The following is a 17,126-nucleotide window of genomic DNA, read 5'->3' on the forward strand; positions in this document are numbered from 1 at the left end:
TCCAGGCCCAGGGACATGTATTAGTCTGTGGCGACCTAAATGCCAGAACTGGACAAGAACCTGACACCCTCAGCACACAGGGGGACAAACACCTACCTGGAGGTGACAGCATTCCCTCCCCCATATGCCCCCCTAGGCACAACTATGACAACATAACCAACAAAAACGGGTCACAACTCCTGCAGCTCTGTCGCACGCTGGGTATGTACATAGTCAATGGTAGGCTTCGAGGGGACTCCTATGGTAGGTTCACCTATAGCTCATCTCTTGGCAGTAGCACTGTAGACTACTTTATCACTGACCTCAACCCAGAGTCTCTCAGAGCGTTCACAGTCAGCCCACTGACACCCCTATCAGACCACAGCAAAATCACAGTCTACTTGAACAGAGCAATACTCAATCACGAGGCATCAAAGCCAAAGGAACTGAGTAACATTAAGAAATGCTATAGATGGAAGGAATGCAGTTTGGAAATCTACCAAAAAACAATTAGACAACAGCAAATTCAATCCCTTTTAGACAACTTCCTGGGTAAAACGTTCCACTGCAATAGTGAAGGTGTAAACTTGGCAGTAGAAAATCTTAACAGTATATTTGACCTCTCAGCTTCCCTATCAAACCTAAAAATCTCAAATAGAAAACCGAAGAAAATGAACAACAATGACAAATGGTTTGATGACGAATGCAAAAATCTAAGAAATAAATTGAGAAACCTGTCCAACCAAAAACATAGAGACCCGGAAAACCTGAGTCTACGCCTTCACTATGGTGAATCACTAAAACAATACAGAAATACACTACGGAAAAAGAAGGAACAGCACGTCAGAAATCAGCTCAATGTAATTGAAGAATCCATAGACTCTAACCACTTCTGGGAAAATTGGAAAACACTAAACAAACAACAACACGAAGAATTATCTATCCAAAATGGAGATGTATGGGTAAACCACTTCTCCAATCTTTTTGGCTCTATAACAAAGAATAAAGAGCAAAAACATATACATGATCAAATACAAATCCTTGAATCAACTATTAAAGACTACCAGAACCCACTGGATTCTCCAATTACCTTGAACGAGTTACAGGACAAAATAAAAACCCTCCAACCCAAAAAGGCCTGTGGTGTTGATGGTATCCTTAATGAAATGATCAAATATACAGACAACAAATTCCAATTGGCTATACTAAAACTCTTTAACATCGTCCTTAGCTCTGGCATCTTCCCCAATATTTGGAACCAAGGACTGATCACCCCAATCCACAAAAGTGGAGACAAATTTGACCCCAATAACTACCGTGGAATATGCGTCAACAGTAACCTTGGGAAAATACTCTGCATTATCATTAACAGCAGACTCGTACATTTCCTCAATGAAAACAATGTACTGAGCAAATGTCAAATTGGCTTTTTACCAAATTACCGTACAACAGACCATGTATTCACCCTACACACCCTAATTAACAACCAAACAAACCAAAACAAAGGCAAAGTCTTCTCATGCTTTGTTGATTTCAAAAAAGCCTTCGACTCAATTTGGCATGAGGGTCTGCTATACAAATTGATGGAAAGTGGTGTTGGGGGAAAAACATACGACATTATAAAATCCATGTACACAAACAACAAGTGTGCGGTTAAAATTGGCAAAAAACACACACATTTCTTCACACAGGGTCGTGGGGTGAGACAGGGATGCAGCTTAAGCCCCACCCTCTTCAACATATATATCAACGAATTGGCGAGGGCATTAGAACAGTCTGCAGCACCTGGCCTCACCCTACTAGAATCCGAAGTCAAATGTCTACTGTTTGCTGATGATCTGGTGCTTCTGTCACCAACCAAGGAGGGCCTACAGCAGCACCTAGATCTTCTGCACAGATTCTGTCAGACCTGGGCCCTGACAGTAAATCTCAGTAAGACCAAAATAATGGTGTTCCAAAAAAGGTCCAGTCGCCAGGACCACAAATTCCATCTAGACACCGTTGCCCTAGAGCACACAAAAAACTATACATACCTCGGCCTAAACCTCAGCACCACAGGTAACTTCCACAAAGCTGTGAACGATCTGAGAGACAAGGCAAGAAGGGCATTCTATGCCATCAAAAGGAACATAAATTTCAACATACCAATTAGGATCTGGCTAAAAATACTTGAATCAGTCATAGAGCCCATTGCCCTTTATGGTTGTGAGGTCTGGGGTCCGCTCACCAACCAAGATTTCACAAAATGGGACAAACACCAAATTGAGACTCTGCATGCAGAATTCTGCAAAAATATCCTCCGTGTACAACGTAGAACACCAAATAATGCATGCAGAGCAGAATTAGGCCGATACCCACTAATTATCAAAATCCAGAAAAGAGCCGTTAAATTCTACAACCACCTAAAAGGAAGCGATTCCCAAACCTTCCATAACAAAGCAATCACCTACAGAGAGATGAACCTGGAGAAGAGTCCCCTAAGCAAGCTGGTCCTGGGGCTCTGTTCACAAACACACCCCACAGAGCCCCAGGACAACAGCACAATTAGACCCAACCAAATCATGAGAAAACAAAAAGATAATTACTTGACACATTGGAAAGAATTAACAAACAAACAGAGCAAACTAGAATGCTATTTGGCCCTAAACAGAGAGTACACAGTGGCAGAATACCTGACCACTGTGACTGACCCAAACTTAAGGAAAGCTTTGACTATGTACAGACTCAGTGAGCATAGCCTTGCTATTGAGAAAGGCCGCCGTAGGCAGACATGGCTCTCAAGAGAAGACAGGCTATGTGCTCACTGCCCACAAAATGAGGTGGAAACTGAGCTGCACTTCCTAACCTCCTGCCCAATGTATGACCATATTAGAGACACATATTTCCCTCAGATCACACAGATCCACAAAGAATTCGAAAACAAATCCAATTTTGATAAACTCCCATATCTACTGGGTGAAATTCCACAGTGTGCCATCACAGCAGCAAGATTTGTGACCTGTTGCCACAAGAAAAGGGCAACCAGTGAAGAACAAACACCATTGTAAATACAACCCATATTTATGTTTATTTATTTTAACTTGTGTGCTTTAACCATTTATACATTGCTACAACACTGTATATATATAATATGACATTTGTAATGTCTTTATTGCTTTGAAACTTCTGTATGTGTAATGTTTACTGTTAATTTTTATTGTTTATTTCACTTTTGTATATTATCTACCTCACTTGCTTTGGCAATGTTAACACATGTTTCCCATGCCAATAAAGCCCCTTGAATTGAATTGAATTGAATTGAGAGAGAGAGAGAGAGAGAGAGAGAGAGAGAGAGAGAGAGAGAGAGAGAGAGAGAGAGAGAGAGAGAGAGAGAGAGAGAGAGAGAGAGAGAGAGAGAGAGAGAGAGAGAGAGATTAACAGAAAAAGAGGAGTGGAATCATTATGGTTGACTTGGCAACATTGCCAAAAACAAAGTGCATAATGCATGCAAATACTGTATGACATGGTTTAGCAGGGTGTTCATGTGATTACATGTACTGTAGCCGACACGCTGAACACGCATATATCCATACATCTGCATAATCCCAATAACTCATACATATTGCATAACCAGACACATACAGTAAATGTTAGACTAGTGAAATAATGTTTCTGTACCTTCTCTCCAGCTATGCCAGCACCTCCAACCTCTCCTAGGGGTCCCGACTGGCCCTTAGGCCCCTCTGGCCCGTCCTCTCCATGACCTCCTGTGACCCCGTTATCACCCTACACACGCACACACACACATCACAGAGAGAGATAGAGAGAGACAGAGAAAGAGAGAGAGAGAGAGAGATAGAGAGAGCGAGAGAGAGAGAGACAGAGAGAGACAGAGAGAGAGACAGAAAAAGAGAGAGACAGAGAGAGAGACAGAGAGAGAGAGAGGGAGAGAGAGAGAGAGAGAGAGAGAGAGAGAGAGAGAGAGAGAGAGAGAGAGAGAGAGAGAGAGAGAGAGAGAGAGAGAGAGAGAGAGAGAGAGAGAGAGAGAGAGAGAGAGAGAGAGAGAGAGAGAGAGAGATAGGAAGAAAGAGAGAGAGAGAGAGAGAGAGAGAGAGAGAGAGAGAGAGAGAGAGAGAGAGAGAGAGAGAGAGAGAGAGAGAGAGAGAGAGAGAGAGAGAGAGAGAGAGAGAGAGAGAGAGAGAGAGAGAGAAAGAGAGAGATAGGAAGAAAGAGAGACAGACAGAAAAGCAGGTCAGACTAACTGAGATCTCATCTCATTCTACATAAAATACCATATTTGTTCATAATGAGAGACAGCTCTGATCTGAAGCGTGTGTAGTCTGGCGTGGGTACACTCTCACCCTGTCTCCCTTGAGGCCCATGTCACCTTTGAACCCGGGGAAGCCATCTTCACCCTGCAATGTGAAGAGGAGAAGAAGACAGTGATTTCTAATGATTCATGATGATTCAGGAATCACAGTACTGAGATCTGGCAGGTGTCTGATCTATTACATTTCTATGGGGGATGTCATAATAAACCATGAAGTAGAAATGCGATGCCTTTACAGTATCTGACAGTGAGACAACTGGTACTTTGACTGTGAGTAATCACGTCTATTCTTCTAGTTTTACAGCAGAATTACTGTAAAAATTACTCTTTTCTCACCTTTTCTCCTTTACTCCCCTTCAGACCTCTCACTCCATCAGCTCCCTGTGAAACAGACATTCAAATACAAGTAGAATCAGAACAGGCCACAATATCACTGATAATCACCATTCAAGACGATACTGTACTACACTACCGTATTCAGAAGTAAATAAAAGTACTATCAACAGCATGCTTGGGCTGTCACTAAACCATGTTTTTATTGTATTTTACTGCTACAACTATTGTAAGAAACACCATGATTTGACAATGGAGAATGACTTACGAATGACTATTGATTTGCTCTTAACCTGTCATTGCCCTGCTATTGACCAGTTATTGACCATCTATTAACGATTGCAGACGAGGTCAGCTTGCACCTTAACGACACTGACTTAGAGGTGGAATACTGGTGGTGTGAATATTACTTTGAGTGAGTAAGCATCCCCAGCCATGACGAAATTTGAATTCCATGTGCATACGCTAAATTCACACACACGCATATACACGAGTACACACACACACACACCCACCCACACGCTCACACACACGCTCACACACACAAAACACCACCCACACACATAAACACGTTCCTCTCTTATCCAACATTGTCATGTCTACTGTCCATCAAACGTTATTCCCACTGTCATTAGATCTCCTCCTGAGAATACACCTGCTCTCTCTGAACCTGCCAACTGTCAATCACACACTCACACACACTCCCACAACATGTCCACCACAGGTAGAGAGATTGAAATGTCTGAGGGAATGGCTATCTCTGTCAGCACGGTACATTTGAGGACATTTCAACCGTGACCATTACATCGCATCTGACTCACCTTGACACCGCGAGTCCCTGGATAACCAACAGGCCCTTGGGTTCCAGGCAAACCCTGTACGACAAAACAACATCAGGATTCATCTGTCTGAAAAGCACTATCCATTACACAGATGCTAGTGAGCAATTGTGTTGGGCTAATGTAGTCAAATCGCACAATGGCAATGAGTGCTTTTGACTGGACAATGACGACGAGTGCACTTTATGATCATTACCGTACCGCTGATGAGCGGAACGGATTGACGTGACTGCGCAATGACGATGGCATTGTTCAAATACAATGTTGAAAAGGATGAGTCAACGGGAGTGCTGATGATGACGGCGAGCTAACGTGGACGAACATGATCGGAGTGGAAGGGAGTGTCCGATGACGACGCATTCAACGAATGTGAGGTGAGAATTATGATGCGTGAACGTGATTGGATAATATGGATGTTTATATGACAGCACAGTGGTATGACCCAGGCAGGTCTAACGGGCTGTACTGTAACTCACATTGAGCCCCTTCTCTCCTGGAGGGCCTTCTCTTCCTGGATGGCCCTGCACACATTCAACAGACATAGCATATTAGAAGTCTTATTATAAGACATTATAAAGGCTCACACATGTTTATAACAAGTAATAGAGCATTGTACCAGCCGCCGGTACCTTACTATTAGAACTCTCCACAGATCTCCAAGTCTGTTCAGAAACAATCAATGGAGCTTGATGGACAGTGCAAAGCAAAGTGAATACAGCACAATGTATAGAGGGACTTGGAGGGTGTTGTGTCTGTAGAACATGACAGTACACACGAAACATAAGCCCTGTTTACTATTACGTAATGTGGATGTAAGTTTAGCAAAGCCCTTTTGTAAACAGATCCTTCATTCATAGAGCTAATTGAAATACTGCGTTGGAGAACTTTCCTAATGCCTTCTGTTCTCCCCTGCTGGTGGAGAAGAGGTAATGCACCCTGGTAAGGTCAGCGCTATCAGTGCTGCTGAGGAAGAATCAGATGGATGTACTTACAGTAGGGCCATCGATACCAGAGAGTCCCTGCAGCCCACCGTTCCCCTGGGGACCCTGTGGGGGACAGAGACAGATCATGAGTGGTGAAACTTACTGTATATACAAATCAATCACAAGGGTAACAACCAGACTACAACAATGTGATACAGGGTAAATGTGTTTTTGACTATGAACAGCCTCTATTGCAGCCATACTCAACCGGTGGCTACCGACTTAAAAAATAAGTAATTTTAAAAACGCGGGCTTTCAATTTATTAATGTGGTTGAGAGCTGTAACAGTAGAATGTACAAGGTGCCATTTTGAAATGTGGTAGTATATGGGAAGTTTTCCTCTTATGTCATTCAATGACAGACATTAGAGATTTTTCTAACATGTCAGTAATGTACAGTTGATCAACTAGCCCATGTTAGCTAGGTAGGTATGTTAGGCTAACCAGCGATATAAATCTTGTAGTTATCATGGACAGATGATATGCTCATGGCGGCCCCCATGGATTTTGTTGACACAAAATTGAAGGAAATTAGCTTTAAAACTGCACCATTTTCTCTCCGCTCCATGACAAAATGTGTAGAAGAATTACAGGGAAATTTAGTTAAGAACTGCTAAATGTTCTTTCTGCCAACAAGAGGAGAGTGAACAGTCTGGGGTCATGTGGGTCACGACTCACGAGGTGGGGGTTTGTTACTACGCCGATGAAGACAATATCCATCCGGACCTTTACCACCTAGGAAATAGAAGTTGAGTAGCCCTGCTATAGTGTGAGGAGGCTGTGGTGTGTGATAGCACAGCACTGACTACCTGCCTGCCTGTGTGTGTGTTCCAGTGTGTGTTTCCTGGATATTAATTTCCTGTCTAGTGTCCTCTGTAATCTGAATGGGAGCCAGGAGTGGCTGGTACTGGGTCACAACGTTCAAGGCCAGCCTTCCCTGGGGGGCGGAGCTGATAGAGGTCACAAGATCAGGTCTTTAAATCTGAAATGAAGAGAGATGCATGGTGCCTACCTTCTCTCCTGGCAGGCCGATGGGACCCTGAGAACCAGGAAGGCCCTGGACCAGAACAAAGCATTAATCAGGTTAATGTGTGTGTGTGTGTGTGTGTGTGTGTGTGTGTGTGTGTGTGTGTGTGTGTGTGTGTGTGTGTGTGTGTGTGTGTGTGTGTGTGTGTGTGTGTGTGTGTGTGTGTGTGTGTGTGTGGGGGGGGGGGGGGGGGGGGGGGAAGAGAGAAAGAGAGAGTAGAAAAAGAGACAGAATGGAAAGAAAAATAAAGTGTTGAGACGGTGTTTTTTATGGATGATGTTTTTGACAACATGTTGTTGTGTGTTGACCTTGTGTGAGGTTGTGGGTTACCTGTAATCCAGGATTTCCTTGTTGACCGCTGGGCCCTGTCTCTCCAGGTGGTCCCTGAGACAAAACAACAAGAAGCGTCACACACACTTTCTCTTCACACAACCCTGGTCACATGGTCAGAGCCCCACATGCTAGGAATCCTAAACAGGGTCATGGGACTGCTATTCCACTGTGGTCAATGCTTTTTTAGCTGTTTACTTTAATTAATAAAAGTCACTCGCATTCCACAGGTCTGATTGTGTTTCTAAACACCATCGTTAGAAAGCTTTTATTCACCCATTATAGTCATCATGGATCAACTGTTGTCATTTTGAGGTCATGAAAACTACAAGTCCCATTTTAAGTAAAAAATACTGACCAGGTTGCCCTTTGACCCTTGAACTCCATCCACACCTGTAATACCCTGAAAGAGAAAGACAGGTAATCAGATTTAACTGTATTTGATGTTATCTATTAATGTCAGACTGGTTTGAAGGGTGTTAAATTGCCTATTGGAACAGCATTAAGGTGAAGGTTGGATGTTGACTTACTGGCTGCCCAGGTGGCCCAGGGGACCCTCTGGCTCCGACAAGTCCTCTGGCACCCTAGAGTCAAACACAGCACACTGATCAATACTGTATCAGGTTCATATAAGCTCATGTGTATATATACATCCTCAAATTATTACTGAAATACAGGTACAGTAAACAGTACCAGTCAAAAGTTTGGACACACCTACTCATTCAAGGGTTTTTCTTTGTTTTTACTATTTTCTACATTGTAGAATAATAGTGAATACATCAAAACTATGAAATAACACATATGGAATCATGTACTAACAAAAAAGTGTTAAACAAAATATAGTTGATATTTGAGAATCTTCAAAGTAGCCACCCTTTGCTTTGATGACAACTTTGCACACTCTTGGTATTCTCTCAACCAGCTTCACCTGGAATGCTTTTCCAACAGTCTTGAAGGACTTCCCACATATTCTGAGCACTTCTTGGCTGATTTTCCTTCACTCAGCGGTCCAACTCATCCCAAACCATCTCAATTAGGTTGCGGTCGGGTGACTGCTACCATGTTGTGTTGCTACCATGTTGTTGTCAGTGTTGCGTTATCTATCTTGTTGTGATCTGTGTTTTTTCTTATATTTTATTTATTTATTTTTAATCCCAGCCCCGTCCCCGCAGGAGGCATTTTGACTTTTGTTCAGTAGTCATTGTAAATAAGAATTTGTTCTTAACTGACTTGCCTAGTTATAACTGACTTGCCAGGTCATCTGATGAAGCACTCCATCACTCTCCTTCTTCGTCATCTAGCCCTTATTAAATCAAATCAAATTGTGTTTGTCACATATACAGCAGGTGTAGACCTTACTGTGAAATGCTGAAAATACCACAACATTAAAAAAAATGTAAGTAAGAGATAAGAATAACAAATAATTAAAAAGCAGCAGTAAATAACAATAGCGGGGCTATATACAGGAGGTACCGGTACAGAGTCAATGTGCGGGGGCACCGGTGTCGAGGTAATTGAGGTAATATGTACATGTAGGTAGAGTTATTGAAGTGACTATGCATAGATAACAACAGAGAGTAGCAGCAGTGTAGAAGGGGGGGGGGGGGGGGCAATGCAAATAGTCTGGGTAGCCATTTGATTAGGTGTTCAGGAGTCTTATGGCTTGGGGGTAGAAGTTGTTTAGAAGCCTCTTGGACCTAGAGATGGTGCTCCGGTACCGCTTGCCGTGCGGTAGCAGAGAGAACAATCTATGACTAGGGTGGCTGGAGTCTTTGACACTTTTTAGGGCCTTCCTCTGATATCGCCTGGTATAGAGGTCCTGGATTTCAGAAATCTTGGTCCCGGTGATGTACTGGGCCGTACGCACTACCCTCTGTAGTGCCTTGCGGTCAGAGGCCGAGCAGTTGCCATACCAGGCAGTGATGCAACCCATCAGGATGCTCTCGATGTTGCAGCTGTAAAACCTTTTGAGGATCTGAGGACCCATGCCAAGTCTTTTCAGTCTCCTGAGGGGGAATAGGTTTTGTCGTGCCCTCTTCACGACTGTCTTGGTGTGCTTGGACCATGTTACTTTGTTGTCGATGTGGACGCCAAGCTCTCAACCTGCTCCACTGCAGCCCCGTTGATGAGAATAGGGGTGTGCTCGGTCCTCTTTTTCCTGTAGTCCACAATAATCTCCTTTGTCTTGATCACGTTGAGGGAAAGGTTGTTTTCCTTGCACCAATGGTCAGGTCTCTGACCTCCTCCCTATAGGCTGTCTCATCATTGCCACTGTTGTGTCATCAGCAAACTTAATGATGGCCATGCAGTCATGAGTGAACAGGGAGTACAGGAGGGGACTGAGCACGCACCCCTGAAAGGCCCCCGTGTTGAGGATCAGCGTGGTGTTGTTACTTACCCTTACCACCTGGGGGCAGCCCGTCAGGAAGTCCAAGATCCAGTTGCAGAGGGAGGTGTTTAGTCCCAGGGTCCTTAGCTTAGTGATGAACTTCGAGGGCACTATGGTGTTGAACACTGAGCTGTAGTTAATGAATAGCATTCTCACGTAGGTGTTCCTTTATTCCAGGTGGGAAAGGGCAGTGTGGAGTGCAATAGAGATTGCATCATCTGTGGATCTGTTGGTGCGGTATTAAAATTGAAGTGGGTCTAGGGTTTCTGGGATAATGGTATTGATGTGAGCCATGACCAGCCTTTCAAAGCATGTCATGCCTACAGACGTGAGTGCTACGGGTCGGTAGTCATTTAGGCAGGTTACACAGCCTGGAGGTGTGTTGCGTCCTGTTGAAAAACAGTTGATAGTCCCATTAAGCACAAACCAGATGGGATGGCGTGTCACTGCAGAATGCTGTGGTAGCCATGTTGGTTAAGTGTGCCTTGAATTCTAAGTAAACCACTGACAGTGTCACCAGCACAGCACACCTACACCATCACACCTCCTCCTCCATGCTTCACGGTGGGAAGCACAGATGCGGAGATCATCTGTTCACCTACTCTGCGCCTCACAAAGACACGGCGGTTGGAACCAAAAATCTAAAATTCAGACTCATCAGACCAAAGGACAGATTTCCACCGGTCTTGTTCATTGCTCGTGTTTCTTGGCCCAAGCAAGTCTCTTCTTCTTATTGGTGTCCTTTAGTAGTTGTTTCTTTGCAGCAATTCGACCATGAAGGCCTGATTCATTCAGTCTCCTCTGAACAGTTGATGTTGAGATTTGTTTGTTACTTGAACTCTGTAATTTCTGAGGCTGGTAACTCTAATGAACTTATCCTCTGCAGCAGAGGTAACTCTGGGTCTTCCTTTCCTGTGTCAGTCCTCATGAGAGCCAGTTTCATCATAGCGCGTGATGGTTTTTGCGACTGCACTTGAAGAAACTTTCAAAGTTTTTGACATTTTCAGGAATGACTGACCTTCATGTCTTAAAGTAATGATGGACTGTCATTTCTCTTTGCTTATTTGAATTGTTCTAGCCATAATATGGACTTGGTCTTTTACCAAATAGGGCTATCTTCTGTATACCAACCCTACCTTGTCACAACACAACTGATTGGCTCAAACGCATTAAGGAAAGAAATTCCACAAATGAACTTTTAACAAGGCACACGTGTTAATTGAAATGCATTCCAGGTGACTACCTCATAAAGCTGGTTGAGAGAATGCCAAGAGGGTGCAAAGCTGTCATCAAGGCAAAGGGTGGCTACTTTGAAGAATCTCAAATATCAAATATATTTTGATTTGTTCAACACTTTTTTGGTTACTACATGATTCCATGTGTTATTTCATAGTTTTGATCTCTTCACTATTATTCTACAATGTAAAATATTAAAAAAATAAAGAAAAACCCTTGAATGAGTGTGTCCAAAATTTTGACTGGTACTGTATATACAGTATATATGTGTGTGCGTCTGTATGCGTGTTTGTGTGTGTTTCTGTGTACTCATCATGCATTTATGTGTGCGTGTTTGAGAGATAGTGTAAGTATGTTTGAGTGTGTGTGTCTGTGTGTGTATGTGTGTGTGAGTGTCTGAGGAAGAGCGAGTTAATGTGCCTGTGCGCATATGGGCAAGTGTGTATTTGTGTGAGAGTGCGTGTGTGTGTCTGTGAGGAGAGATGAAGCGGGTTGGGGGTGTCGCTGCGTGTGTGTGTCTGTGAGGAGAGATGAAGCGGGTTGGGAGTGTCGCTGCGTGTGTGTGTCTGTGAGGAGAGATGAAGCGGGTTGGGGGTGTCGCTGCGTGTGTGTGTCTGTGAGGAGAGATGAAGCGGGTTGGGGGTGTCGCTGCGTGTGTGTGTCTGTGAGGAGAGATGAAGCGGGTTGGGGGTGTCGCTGCGTGTGTTGTTTTTGTCAGCATCACTCTTTGTACCTCCGCCAAGCCACCTGTTCCAAAGCCACATCTGTGATCTCCCTTGAAGTGATTGATATGGAAATATAATCATTCAGGCCAGGATTTCATCTCTACCATCTCTCTCTCCCTTTCCTTCACTCTCTAACTCGCTCTTATCTCATTCACCACCCACTGAATTCCTCTCTCACATTTATCTCCCTCCCTCTCTCCCCCTTCCCCCTCACTTCCCTTCTCTCTCATCCAAAACCCCAGCTCCTCTATTTCCCTGAGTCTCTGTACTTAAGGGCTCGGACACACCAATAGCGTTTGCCTGTGTAGAGTACTGTAGTTGCGAACCGAGTGCAAACCGATTTTACATGTTGAATCACGGAAAATGACATTTTTGCACGATTCTGACTCAGACGGCCTCAACAGCGCGCTGAACGGTAAACGATCGGTAGATCCACATTCAGTGTGAGCCTTAACACAGCCTTCCTAACATGTCTAATACAGTCCTCTATTTCTTTGGTCGCTGGGTGATCCATTTAGAGAGGCAGAGCCCCACTGGGCCTCCTCCTCCCCTGCTGGGATAAAGATGGAGTGTGAATCGTAGACAATCAGCCTGGGCACACTGCGGTCATAGAGCCGCCTGATGGGTGGAGGAACGTGTGTGTGTGTGTGTGTGCGTGCGTGCGTGCGTGCGTGTGAGTGAGTGACGTGGTTACTCACAGGTTCGCCGGGCTGTCCACTCGGCCCTACGGGTCCATCTAAACCCTAAAAAATGACACGAGAAAGAGTCAACAGGGAGAGAATACTGTCCTCTCTTCATGTGCCTCTCTGTCATTAAAGAAATCAGTTGACTGACAGATGTGTCTACGTAATACATCACACCCGTCCTCTATCCCCCTTTCACATAACTAACATCACACCCGTCCTCTATCCCCCTTTCACATAACTAACATCACACCCGTCCTCTAACCCCCTTTCACATAACTAACATCACACCCGTCCTCTATCCCCCTTTCACATAACTAACATCACACCCGTCCTCTATCCCCCTTTCACATAACTAACATCACACCCGTCCTCTAACCCCCTTTCACATAACTAACATCACACCCGTCCTCTATCCCCCTTTCACATAACTAACATCACACCCGTCCTCTAACCCCCTTTCACATAACTAACATCACACCCGTCCTCTATCCCCCTTTCACATAACTAACATCACACCCGTCCTCTATCCCCCTTTCACATAACTAACAAGCCTTGTCCTGACCACAATTCATCATCAATAGCCGAAAATTTGTCTGAAATTAATTTTGAATCCTCACTGGGTTTTAATCATTGATTTTTGCATTGCTTGTTGTTGAGTGAACTAAAGCCAGAACGACAGAGATGTATTAAAAATGCAACGTTTTTCAATTTCATCTGAATGGTGAGTGCTTTGATCTGGGTGCTTTGCTCAGCTGTGGTACTGTCGGAGAATTTCCTCTACCGATCATGGTAATGGCGTCCTTCAGTTTTACCTTGCCTCATGGAAAAGGGGTTTCAACTGGATCCACATGTATAGCATAATACATTTGACATTTTTCTCATTTAGCAGACGCTCCTGTCCAGAGCGACTTACATTAGTGGGTGCATACATTTTCGTACTTTTTCGTATAATATGTATGTCCGTATATTAAACAGAACGGTATGTGGCTCTGGTTTCAATATGCAGCACACATAGAAATGGAATTCAAATTCTGTGTCTGCCCATGGGGTCCATGTTTCCTGTTGGGGTCCATGTTTCCTGTTGGGGTCCATGTTTCCTGGACTTTCCTGAAGGAGATGCTGGGTATGGTTACTTTGCTGAAGGGGATGCTGGGTATGGTTACTTTGCTGAAGGGGATGCTGGGTATGGTTACTTTGCTGAAGGGGATGCTGAGTATTGTTACTTTGCTGAAGGGGATGCTGGGTATGGTTACTTTGCTGAAGGGGATAATGGGTATGGTTACTTTGCTGAAGGGGATGCTGAGTATTGTTACTTTGCTGAAGGGGATGCTGGGTATGGTTACTTTGCTGAAGGGGATGCTGGGTATGGTTACTTTGCTGAAGGGGATGCTGAGTATGGTTACTTTGCTGAAGGGGATGCTGGGTATGGTTACTTTGCTGAAGGGGATGTTGGGTATGGTTACTTTGCTGAAGGGGATGCTGGGTATGGTTACTTTTCTGAAGGGGATGCTGGGTATGGTTACTTTGCTGAAGGGGATGCTGGGTATGGTTACTCCGCAGGACCCTATAGTACATGTATGGTTGCTTTTTGTCCTCACCTTTTCTCCTGACTCTCCATCAGGCCCATGTAGTCCAGGCTTCCCTCTCTCCCCCTAGGAGAAAATACATGATATACTGTGTAAGGCATATGTAGACTTGATGTTCAATGCCATTAAACACGTCAGCAGTCACAATTTCTTCCCAAACACAAATGTCAAAACACGCACACAGTCTCAGGAGGAGCGAAAGACAGACAGTGTGGACTTGGGTTGCTAGTCCTCACTCACTCTGTGGCCCTTGTTTCCTGGGAGACCTGGCAGTCCGTCGAAGCCTCTGTCCCCCTGAGGATAAATAGACTCAAGAGCATGAGATCGAAACATAGTTACAACACGCACACGCACACGCACACACACACACACACACACACACACACACACACACACACACACACACACACACACACACACACACACACACACACACACACACAATAGATTGAGATTCCTTCCCTGTGGACTCTCCCATCTGGCAGTGTGTTATTAGCTCTAACTGGGAACAGCGTGTGTGTGTGTGTGAACAGCAGTGTCTTTATCTGTCAGAACAGTGTTTTAGCACAGAACAGGACAGAACAGCTAATACTCTGGCTTCCGTGTGTGTGTGTGTGTGTGTGTGTGTGTGTGTGTGTGTGTGTGTGTGTGTGTGTGTGTGTGTGTGTGTGTGTGTGTGTGTGTGTGTGTGTGTGTGTGTGTGTGTGTGTGTGTGTGTGTGTGTGTGTGTGTGTGTGTGTGTGTGTGTGTGTGTGTGTGTGTGTGTGTGTGTGTGTGTGTAGTGTCTCTGGCTGGGACTGCGAGCCCAGAGTGTTAGCTGTTCTGTTCTGGAACACTGTTCTGACCGATAAAGACACTGCTGTCCAGGGGAGCGTCATTTATTTGCCAAGCTCTTCCTGCAGCTGTAAACTATTGAATCGCTGGCGTGGTCAATATGACTACTAAACTCAGCATTAGAACCTCTGATAGCTCTAGGGTTATTTAGCAAGTGAAAATGAAGACCTCATTCGACAATTTCCCCGGAAACATTAATTCGTTCACAATTCTGTTGCTAACTCGCAGGAACACATAGTAAATTGGATCAGTCAGATTAACTGCCAAACACAACAATAGTACAGTACACTACACACAAACAAACTATCCACTGTGCAGGTACAGTACACTACACACAAACAAACTATCCACTGTGCAGGTACAGTACACTACACACAAACAAACTATCCACTGTGCAGGTACAGTACACTACACACAAACAAACTATCCACTGTGCAGGTACAGTACACTACACACAAACAAACTATCCACTGTGCAGGTACAGTACACTACACACAAACAAACTATCCACTGTGCAGGTACAGTACACTACACACAAACAAACTATCCACTGTGCAGGTACAGTACACTACACACAAACAAACTATCCACTGTGCAGGTACAGTACACTACACACAAACAAACTATCCACTGTGCAGGTACAGTACACTACACACAAACAAACTATCCACTGTGCAGGTACAGTACACTACACACAAACAAACTATCCACTGTGCAGGTACAGTACACTACACACAAACAAACTATCCACTGTGCAGGTACAGTACACTACACACAAACAAACTATCCACTGTGCAGGTACAGTACACTACACACAAACAAACTATCCACTGTGCAGGTACAGTACACTACACACAAACAAACTATCCACTGTGCAGGTACAGTACACTACACACAAACAAACTATCCACTGTGCAGGTACAGTACACTACACACAAACAAACTATCCACTGTGCAGGTACAGTACACTACACACAAACAAACTATCCACTGTGCAGGTACAGTACACTACACACAAACAAACTATTCACTGTGCAGGTACAGTACACTACACACAAACAAACTATCCACTGTGCAGGTACAGTACACTACACACAAACAAACTATCCACTGTGCAGGTACAGTACACTACACACAAACAAACTATCCACTGTGCAGGTACAGTACACTACACACAAACAAACTATCCACTGTGCAGGTACAGTACACTACACACAAACAAACTATCCACTGTGCAGGTACAGTACACTACACACAAACAAACTATCCACTGTGCAGGTACAGTACACTACACACAAACAAACTATCCACTGTGCAGGTACAGTACACTACACACAAACAAACTATCCACTGTGCAGGTACAGTACACTACACACAAACAAACTATCCACTGTGCAGGTACAGTACACTACACACAAACAAACTATCCACTGTGCAGGTACAGTACACTACACACAAACAAACTATCCACTGTGCAGGTACAGTACACTACACACAAACAAACTATCCACTGTGCAGGTACAGTACACTACACACAAACAAACTATCCACTGTGCAGGTACAGTACACTACACACAAACAAACTATCCACTGTGCAGGTACAGTACACTACACACAAACAAACTATCCACTGTGCAGGTACAGTACACTACACACAAACAAACTATCCACTGTGCAGGTACAGTACACTACACACAAACAAACTATCCACTGTGCAGGTACAGTACACTACACACAAACAAACTATCCACTGTGCAGGTACAGTACACTACACACAAACAAACTATCCACTGTGCAGGTACAGTACACTACACACAAACAAACTATCCACTGTGCAGGTACAGTACACTACACACAAACAAACTATCCAC

At 44.2% G+C, this 17,126-nt stretch overlaps 1 protein-coding gene across 2 annotated transcripts in view; it reads right to left on the minus strand.

The window, feature by feature from the left end:
• LOC139565148 (collagen alpha-1(XI) chain-like) overlaps window positions 1–17,126 on the minus strand; it is a 105,981-nt gene that overhangs the window by 41,648 nt on the left and 47,207 nt on the right. For both annotated transcript variants that reach the window (XM_071385260.1, XM_071385261.1), the window contains 13 exons: window positions 14,662–14,715; window positions 14,434–14,487; window positions 12,848–12,892; window positions 8,330–8,383; window positions 8,158–8,202; window positions 7,800–7,853; window positions 7,455–7,499; window positions 6,453–6,506; window positions 5,937–5,981; window positions 5,443–5,496; window positions 4,625–4,669; window positions 4,320–4,373; window positions 3,637–3,744 (listed from right to left, as the gene is read on the minus strand). In XM_071385260.1, coding sequence (XP_071241361.1) covers window positions 3,637–3,744; window positions 4,320–4,373; window positions 4,625–4,669; window positions 5,443–5,496; window positions 5,937–5,981; window positions 6,453–6,506; window positions 7,455–7,499; window positions 7,800–7,853; window positions 8,158–8,202; window positions 8,330–8,383; window positions 12,848–12,892; window positions 14,434–14,487; window positions 14,662–14,715 — 711 coding nt within the window. The remainder of the gene's footprint in view (window positions 1–3,636; window positions 3,745–4,319; window positions 4,374–4,624; window positions 4,670–5,442; window positions 5,497–5,936; window positions 5,982–6,452; window positions 6,507–7,454; window positions 7,500–7,799; window positions 7,854–8,157; window positions 8,203–8,329; window positions 8,384–12,847; window positions 12,893–14,433; window positions 14,488–14,661; window positions 14,716–17,126) is intronic.

This window comes from Salvelinus alpinus, chromosome 36 (assembly GCF_045679555.1).
Source record: "Salvelinus alpinus chromosome 36, SLU_Salpinus.1, whole genome shotgun sequence".
NCBI classification, from domain to species: Eukaryota; Metazoa; Chordata; class Actinopteri; order Salmoniformes; family Salmonidae; genus Salvelinus; species Salvelinus alpinus.